The 9,972-nt window shown below is 38.6% G+C and overlaps 1 protein-coding gene across 1 annotated transcript in view; it reads right to left on the bottom strand.

Moving 5' to 3' along the window:
• The window catches only part of LOC146970168 (uncharacterized), a 78,835-nt gene extending 69,306 nt beyond the window's left edge, over positions 1 to 9,529 (bottom strand). The window contains exon 1 of the mRNA XM_085804214.1: positions 9,452 to 9,529. Coding sequence (XP_085660340.1) covers positions 9,452 to 9,509 — 58 coding nt within the window. The 5' untranslated portion in view covers positions 9,510 to 9,529. The remainder of the gene's footprint in view (positions 1 to 9,451) is intronic.
• Between the last annotated feature and the right edge of the window lie 443 nt (positions 9,530 to 9,972).

Genomic DNA, 9,972 nt, shown 5'->3' with positions numbered 1-9,972 from the left:
TGTGTCACTATACACAACCAGATCATCTAAATACACTCAACAGCCCTTTAACCCATGCACAACCCGGTTCATAAGCCGCTGAAAAGTGGCCGGAGCGTTCTTTAAACCAAAGGGCATAACAGTATATGAGTAGAGGCCTGCAGGAGTAACAAATGCAGCAATTTCTCGCGCGCGTTCTGACAAGGGCACCTGCCAATAGCCCTTGATCAGGTCGAACTTAGACACAAACTTGGCGGACCCCACCATATCTATACAATCGTCCATGCGTGGCAATGGAAATGAATCGTGCTTAGTGACAGAATTAACCTTCCTCATATCTGTGCAAAATCGCAGAGTTTTATCGGATTTAGGCACCAAAACACAAGGAGACGGCCAGCTGGACGCAGATGGAACGGCAATGTCATTTTTCATCATGTAATCAATCTCAGTGTTTAAATGCGTCAGCTTTTCAGGACCCATGCGGTAAAACCACTGTGGCTGCGCTGTGGCTGCGCTGTGGCTGCGCTTCCCCCACATCAATATCATGTACAATCCAGGAAGTGCGAGAGGGAATGTCACCAAAAAGCTGCGGAAATCTACCAATCAGCTCCACCAACTCGACACACTGCTCTTCAGGCAGATGTGCCAACAGGGACTGTAGATTACACAAAGAAGATAGATAGATAGTTATTATTATTATTATTATTATTATTATTATTATTAGGTCTACAGTGAATCGTCATTAAACACAGATGCTTCTTAATATTGAACTATTGATCCAAGTGTCAGAAATGACAAATAGATATTAAGTATTTAATAAAAATCCACTGTCTGTTTTATTTTTATTTTTATTGTATTATGTGTGTTTTGTTTTCACAGGGTCCAGAGCTCAGACTCCTGTGTTTGTGAAGACAGGAGAGGATTTACATCTGGAGGTCAAGAAGACTGATGTACCTAAGGATTATGATGATATCACCTGGCTACTCAATAAAACTGTTGTTCTAGTCAAATTTTTATCTGGCAGAGGACCAAGAGTTTCTACTACTTACAGAGGAAGGGTTGAGGCCACTATTGGAAATTTCTCTGTGAAGCTGAAGAATCTGCAAAAGTCAGACATTGGAGTTTATACTGCACGACTGTCAGGAACTGATGAAGACCAACAACTATCTGAATACCTCGTCACAGTTGAAGGTGGGTTTGTTAACTCTTCAGACGCTGCCAGAGAGAATCTGCTGCTGTTTCTAAAACTCTTCCTGTAAACTCTCCCCTCAGATCCAGTGTCTCCAGTGAAGCTGACAGTCGACTCTGTGACAAACAGCTCAGACTCCTGTGACCTCACTGTGACCTGCAGATCACTGGACTCACATCAGATCAGCATCAGCACCACTGTTACCTGTAACACCACCACCTGCAGTCAGGAGGGAGGAGAGGAGTTAAAGTTATTGTTCTCTGATGCTACTCTCCATGTTTACCTGGATAATTACAAAATCATCTGTAACCATAGCAACCAGGTCAGCAGGACCAATGACAGTATGATGATTGATCACTTTTGTCCCCGACACACTGGTAAGTCTGACAGAGAAAACATCCTGTTGATAATATTACACAGTTACATTTAGAGCAAATAAAAAAAATATAGTTTGTCATCATGTCAGGTAGAAAGGTACATTAAAGTAGCACTATCGCCACTGAGTGGCAAAAAGACAAGTGGCAGAGCCGGCAAACTTTAAAAACGACGCAAGTAACGAAGCGATTTTGACCTAACAGAGCTGCTAAAAATCTTAAAGCAGAAGTAAGTGGTCCGGTCGTTTTCGCTAATGCTGCGTTCCAGGCAGGCTTTTGAAATCGTAAATTACAGCTTCAAGTCACAACTTACGACTTTGTAGCGTTCCAGGCAACCCACTCGTGTTTTTCCGACCTGTTTTACCGGTGAAAGTCACTATAACGGCCACTCGTAACTTCTGACCTGTGAACTCGTACCAGATCGAACTGGTACAACTTCAGGTCGGAAAAATACGAGTTTCCTTGAACGCACCATAACAGTCCTCGTCCCTACGTCGCCAGATTCATGGCGTTCCTTGGCTGCACACACAGCCCTGCATGCCGTTCTCTCTCCTCATTGGATAAAAACTGTAGGATATGATAAATGTTTTCTCCTCGACTCAGAGCAGAGCAGAGTGACTGACAGACCCGTGTTTCAGACCAAACACTCTATGTAAGTGATTGCTGTCGGAAGATATAACTATTTAAGACTTATATTAACACAAATATATCACTTACTTCTGCTTTAAAGCAGATATCAGTGGAATGTTTTTGTTAATATAAGTCCTAAATAGTCCTATTTTCCGTCAGCAATCACTTACATGAAGTATTTCAGCCTAAACACGAGTCTCTCCGTCACTCTGCTCTGCTGTAACCCGAGGAGAAAATTTTCCTTGTGGGATACAAGTGTTATCCAATGAGGGGAGAGAACGGCATGAAGGGCTGTGTGTGCAGCCAAGGGATGCGCGTGAATGTGGTGACGTAGCACGAGGACCAATTGATGCCTGACAAGGGCGGGGGCTGCTAACTCATGGTGCGTTCAAGGAAACTCGTACTTTGTGTTTTTCCTTCCTGTGAAGTCATACCAGTTCGATCTGGTACGAGTTCACGGGTCGGAAGTTACGAGTGGCCGTTATAGGGAACTTTCACAGACAACAGGACGGTAAAAACACGAGCTCCGGGTTACCTGGAACGCTACCAAGTCGTAGTTGTGACTTGAAGCTGTAACTTACGGTTTCAAAAGCCTGCCTTGAACACAGCATTAGCCGAAACGGCCATGCCACTGATATCTGCTTTAAGGGAAACGTCTTATTTTGACCGAGTTACATTCAAGAACCTGTTCTCAATGACGGAAAGTAATTTCACTGGAGCGGTAATTTTTTTCCGATCGATCAGCTGTGTTTACAGTTTCAGGTGTCATAGTTCTGATGTTTAGACAGATAAATGAGTCCTCTAACACATCCTACAGTTTGACTGGTCAGAGCTTTTCAGAATAAAAGCAGCTCGTGTTTAAGTGTCGGGAGTCACTGTCAGGACGACAGTAACAGCTGTAATCTCGTTCCTCTGCACAACAACACTGAGCCTGTCTGTCACAGGTACCGTGGTCACACTGTGTTACAGGAAGTGTCCGTGGAGCAGACGTTTTGGGGAGCTGGTTGTCGATTCCTTTTGACATCATTTTGTTTTGATATGAGATATTTTATCCAGTTTATGAGTCCACCGCTATCCGCCAGCACGTTGAGGAAGGTTTGTTTTGCAACTCAGTCCGATCGAACGGGGCGTTGCCGAAATTAAATTATAATGGTGAATACATTAGTCAATATCATAACCTGCTTGTGTTTCCTGTTGCTGTTGTCGTCACTGAGTTCACATCTTGGTCTTTAAACTTGGACTATTTGGGTTAAATAAACAACAGATCTATAGAAAACTGTCACCGTACTGTTTCAGTTCAATGTGGACAATCTGTGGAAATCAAAGCTCTGCAATGTAATTTAACTTAAATACACAAAATAAATGTTTATTACTGACATGTTCATCAGAAGAACAAAACAATGTTTAGCCTGGATTTAAGCCAGTTAAATTAAATTAAATTAGAACATAAAGAAATAAATAGTTGTTTTTAATAAAATTATCCTGTTTAAGGGTTTTGTTTTTTGTTTTACTAGCAGTTTGCCATTTGGCTTTAATATTTTGACTGTCAGGTTGGCCTTGTTAAATTATGTGGCATATCTTCTAATTTTGCAACATTATTATGATTATTATTATTATTTAGATTGTGTGTAATCAGCACAAAATGTGGTGCACTTGTGGACAATTTAAGAACAGATACAAATTTCTAATCAGATTCTTATCTTTTATTACAGATCCTGAACCACGTCATGTCCAATACTCTACTATTCTTCTTGTTGTTTTTGTTGTTGTTATTGCATTAGTTATTGCAGCAGCTGTGGGGGTTATGGTTCATCTAATAAAACAAAGAGGTGAGAGTGATTTTTGTAACAGAATACATAGTTAAATCTCCAAATCATCATAATGTTCATGAAAAGTCAGTGTCTTCACAGTGTGTGTGTCATTTTCTATACTTATACATTTAGTTGTACAGTAGAAAACAATAATTACACGATTAACAATTTCTCAGACCGTTCACATAGTTACAGGATCAATAGGACTGTTCATCCTTCTGTGTAACTCAAAACACCTATGTGGGTTTTACAGTATATCATTGATTATTGTATCATTTAAAGTATTCTGTTAACTGAATTGTAGCAAGTCAATGTCAGAGTTGGTGCCGTCTGTCCATTCATTCTTCAACTCCAGGCTACATCGCAAATTAAAAATAGCCTACTAGAAATAGAGGCTTCAAGTTGCAGTTTGTATAATGTGAATATTAATAGACTTACAGTAGAAAAAGGTAAAGAAAATCTAAAAACATTCTTTATGACTAACTTGCAGGTAACAAAGAGAGCATCGAAAATACAATTTATGCCGAGGTAAGTTTTTCCAATCTGTCTCCCAGGTTTTAAAATCAAAACCTACCACTTTACTTAGTGTCCCTGCTCCATCAGCTGTTCCTGGTTCTGCTTCTTGCTCCTATCTGCCACATGTTTACATCACTGGTCTCACTGCTTGTTTGTGCTCAAACTAAACGCTCTGCATCAGATCAGCCTGCAGTAGATTTCTGATAATTATATTACTTCATATGTATGATAAAGGCACCTTTAAAACTCTCAGTGGTTTATCTTCCAGACCGTAACAGTCCGACTAGTGAATCAGAGTCAAACCAATGATGCTTCAGGTCCTTCTACAACCTATGATTCACCAGGACCTCACAATGTACCCACAACATCCACTGAGACCGGAGGAAACTCTCCACCAGAAAACCCATATGCTGAGGTTCATTAACCAGGAACTGTAACACACTTACACTGTATTGTACTTGCATTGTATGTTAATTACGCATCGATACGTGCAGATACACGACCATTTCAGCCATAGAGAAAAACATGAACATGCTACTGGACGTAAAATGTGCAGAAATGTGGGACCAGCATGTGTACCTCTCTCCTGATACCAACAAGAGCAATATAACAGAATCAAAAAACACATTGTCATCGTCAAACACAAAATTGACGTATAAAGATATTTTCTGTCGTCATAACACGAGCATATCAGAACCAAACATTTTGAGTCAAATGACATTCTCCCGCTACATCAAGGGAGAGACGTCTCAGTAGATAAACCTTCAATGGTCTGAAAGAAAATCTGAAAATGTTAAAAATTGATGCTTTTTGTCATAATGAAGGTGTTGAGAGCAGAAGCTGTGAAACATGTGTCATAGTTCAACTATTTTTTACTAATTGTTTTCTGTATCTATTATTGTAATCCGATCAGTGTGTTCAAAATAACTTAATAAAATGTACAGTCGATGATTTTCCATTAAGAGACACAGAGCTTTATGCTTGTCTTGTTTCTACAGATTGTAACTTTTTTGTGCAATGAGGAATGAACACACAAAAAGCTATTGAAATACTTGACGCAGTACAAAATATGATTGTCGTTTTACTACCAGCAAGTTAGAGCAAATTGTATGCAAGCTATGCAGTTCAACTTCTCCCCATCACTGCACACACACACACATAAAAAAAAATAAAAAAAATCAATCATATATCAAATATATGTAAACAAACAATCAAATTAAAAATGGGCTTCACACACATTCAGCACAATTATGTTCTAACTTTCCTTGATAACATAGATTTGTAATCCACCCCCCCCCCCAACTCTCCTTGATAACATAGATTTGTAACCCCCCCCCCTCCTGGCGATGCCTCCTGACAAGGTGAGTTATATATGGTGTTTGTTTTCAACCAATTTAAGTGAGAAAATATTATTATTGATTATTATAATACCGTTGTTTATTCACACATATAATCCTAAATACAGTCCAAGTAACCAGCACTTTAGTCCTGTAATTATCTCTTATCTGGGTATCTCAGTTCTCTGTGTTGGTTCTGGGGGGGGTTTGGTCTTGAGTTTTCGACCTTTGTTAACCTCGGCGTATATAGTCTCTGGCTTGTCAGGGACTTTGGTCCTGGTGGATTCATCTGGTCCAGTGTGAAACTGCACCAAAGCATAGATAGTACAGCCTTCTCTGGCACTTTGGGCTGCATCCAGCTCCTAGAAAGAAATCACATGAGGATTTTAAATACATTTTTACCAAACACACATCACTTGAGCAGATGATGTCAGTGCATCTGAAAGTTATTGAGTTCAGTGTGAATCAGCAAAACGCACAGGGTATAAACAGCGGGATGCTTACCTGAGAAACTGCATATACTGTATTTTCACTGTCCTTTCTTCTACCTGTAGGTCAGTCATAAAAAAAATTACTGTATATGTTGATTTCCTTAAAATTAAATTTTTTCTCACAAGCCAAAGTCATAATATAATGGAATACAATTGTTTGAGGTGTTCCCACACAGAGCAGCTCCAGTGGCATTTAAGAATGTTTTTATACTGTAAAATCATGTTTGTCACAGTCTTGCCCGTTCACTTTATACTAAATCCTTCCACAGGGTTTGTCACATGCAGAATAAATTATCTTAGATATAATCAAAATCAAAATTACACTCATCCCTCTTTTGCAGTCAAAGTGATTTTGCTGTTTTTGGAGAAAAATATGAAAAAATATCACTCAGGCTGTTCACGACTGAATCTAAATGAATTTATAAGAAATATGCTAATAACTCATGAACAGCAGATCTGTGTAGTAAAGATTTAGCTGAACTTTTTGGTTTGAAGACATACTGTATATGCTCTGCTGCACTGATGCATTTGTTTAAAAAACAGACTTTGACTGCATCAATCTCTTCACACTGGGACTTACACTTAATGTAAAGGACGCTGCAAAGGATCAAACCCAGAACGACAGCAGCTGAAACTAAAGATGCAATTATGACGGCTGCATGAAGAACTGTAAAGATAAAAAAACAAAAACTTTATCAGAAATGGTTTAAGGGTTTTCATGTCACAAATGCTTCTGTAATCAGAATAAATACAGTACACAAGTAGATATCTGGGAGTCCTCAGGACTGTTAGACCATTATTGTTTCAATAGTCACTGGATCCACTAGATCATACTTTACACATCACACAGACTTTCTCTCGACAGTGTAACTCTTGTTTCTGTTGAGAGAAGGAGTTGTTATCCATCTGTGACTCTTACCAACAGGCTTTTGGGGGCAGAAATCCCTGATCTTCATCGTTTCATTGGTCCAGCTGACCCGGTTGCTATGGTAACAGATGATTTGGTCATCAACCAGGTAAACATGGAGAGTAGCTCCAGAGGTTGTGACCTTTGACCTCTCTCCTCCCTCCTGACTGCAGGTGGTGGTGTTACAGGTAACAGTGGTGCTGATGCTGATCTGATGTGAGTCCAGTGATCTGCAGGTCACAGTGAGGTCACAGGAGTCTGAGCTGTTTGTCACAGAGTCGACTGTCAGCTTCACTGGAGACACTGGATCTGAGGGGAGAGTTTACAGGAAGAGTTTTAGAAACAGCAGCAGATTCTCTCTGGCAGCGTCTGAAGAGTTAACAAACCCACCTACAACTGTGACGACGTATCCAGGTAGGTCTTGGTCTTTATCAGTTCCTGTCACTCGTGCAGTATAAACTCCATTGTCTGACTTTTGTAGATTCTTCAGTTTCACAGAGAAATTTTCCACAGATACATTGACCCTTCCTCTGTAACGATCAGAGACTGTTGGTTCTCCAGCAGGTAAAAATGATACTACATTGACACTTCCATTGAATTTCCATTGAACATTAATAAAATCCTCAGGTACATCATCCTTGACTTCCAGATGTAAATCCTCTCCTGTCTTCACAAACACAGGAGTCTGAGCTCTGGACCCTGTGAAAACAAAACACACATAATACAATAAAAATCACGGACATAGTGGATATTTACTAAATATTGAATTCTACTGTGTTTCTACTTGATTATTAGTTCAAAAAGTAGGAGGCCTCTCATCATGATGTGGAAACATATTTAACTGCACTGAGTCTCTCAGCGCCACCTGCTGGAGGACAGAGGAATGAACCACGTCAAACTGAACACGTCACTCAAGGTCTTCACTTTTCTTATAATATCCTAAACATTGTTCTTATTTTGTAAGATTAATAAACAAATAACAAAATAACCAGTCGATTCAGTTTTTGACTTTTGATTGTCAATTATAAATAGAAAGAATGAATGATAGGCTGCACATATTTTTCCACAATATAATTGTTCCCTAGAAACCACATCTCTAATTATATATTTACTTAATTGTTTTTTCCATGGAGGAATTCTTCTATTATTGATGGAGATTTTATTACAACTGTATTACCTTTACTGAAACATTACAATTCACCATAGACCAGTGTTGAGTAAAGCACACTATTCATAATTACCATTGAACAACAGAGCAGGATATAATAAGTGGATAACTTTATTTGTATAACCTTTTGTCTCAAAGGCCTATACACAGCATCGTAACAACATCTTCTGCCCTTAGACTCCTCACATGGACTTACAAAAAAAGTTCCTCTTCTCACTCAAACCACTGACATGTGACATGCCAGTGGTTTGATCTCTTCCTCTACATTTCTACTTATTCAACTGTGTAAATTTGTTTCAAATCAATGCATGTCACACACCATCCCTTATTTATTAAATCAGGGGTTAGTGCATAACTCATTCATAAGACCGTTTATAAGGTGTTCGTAATACATCCATGACAACTTCATAAGGCATTCATACATCAGGTTACATTGCTATGTCATTCAGGTTTGTAGTGTTAGGGTTAGGGTTAACTGAATGACACTTAATAACAACGTTATGACATTCACATAATGTTTATGACATATTCATGACTGTGACATGTCACTCTTATGATGAGACCTTCAAGTAAAGTGTTACCAAGTACTTAATAGCATGTCTTCAAGATTCACCTGAAAAAAATAGGCTAGGATAGTTACAAATAATTCTGTTAATTGTTCTATATATGTTCGAAATGTTTTACAAAAAGTCTCACAATTGAACCTAATCACCGCTGGATCACAGCTTCTCCCATGGCTACCAGAAAAACCTGATCACAGTTTAACAGAACTGAACTTCAGTTAATCAATGACTTTGATCAGAACCAGACTTATTCATTCATATTAGGCTACTGAATTTTCACCTATTTTAGTTTTTCTTATTTCTTAACTGCTTTTTCAGTTTTGTCTGCCTGACATTTACTAAACTTAATAAGTTGTTTTGTAACTTTCGTTTTCCTCTTTCTACTTGTTGGCTGTCACTTACTTTCAGTTCCTGACTTAGGTACAATGTTCAGAATTTAACAGCAAAGAGAAGAACCCACAATATGTTAAAAACATATAGTTTTACCTTGTATTTGACACGAACACACCAACAAAACGGCAAATATAAATGAAACACGTCCCATTATTGTGACATATCCCGACATTTGGCCTCAGTGCAGGAAGAGACGTCCACACGGGGAGGGTAGGTTATTCCAGAAAGAGGGTTGAGCAAACTGACACTGAGAAGTGCCATGCAGTTGCTTCTTCATTTTAGAATTGAACATCACTTCCTCTTTAAGATCTGTTTTATTGATCTTTATTAGTGTCAGTGATCGTTATCAGCTAAAAACATAAGATATGGTTACTTCCTGTGATTTTTGTCAAGCTTATTTTTGTTCAGCAATTTGGTCAATGCTTGTGTTTGTAAATGTGCTAAATTGGTACTGTATTGTACTATATTGTATCGTTATTCATTTGTGAAGATTAAGCTGGAGATATTTAATGCAATGATCTAAACTCTAATAGAAAAATCCCGTTGACTGAAACAATTTCTGTTACAATTTCAAAAACCAAAGTCAAAGATATTCATATTGCTTATTTCCATAA

This window comes from Trachurus japonicus, chromosome 17 (genome assembly GCF_045865225.1).
Source record: "Trachurus japonicus isolate A0001 chromosome 17, Traja_1.0".
Classification (NCBI taxonomy): Eukaryota; Metazoa; Chordata; class Actinopteri; order Carangiformes; family Carangidae; genus Trachurus; species Trachurus japonicus.
Note: the sequence above shows the minus strand (reverse complement) of the source record. Positions and strands in the feature narration are given on the sequence as shown.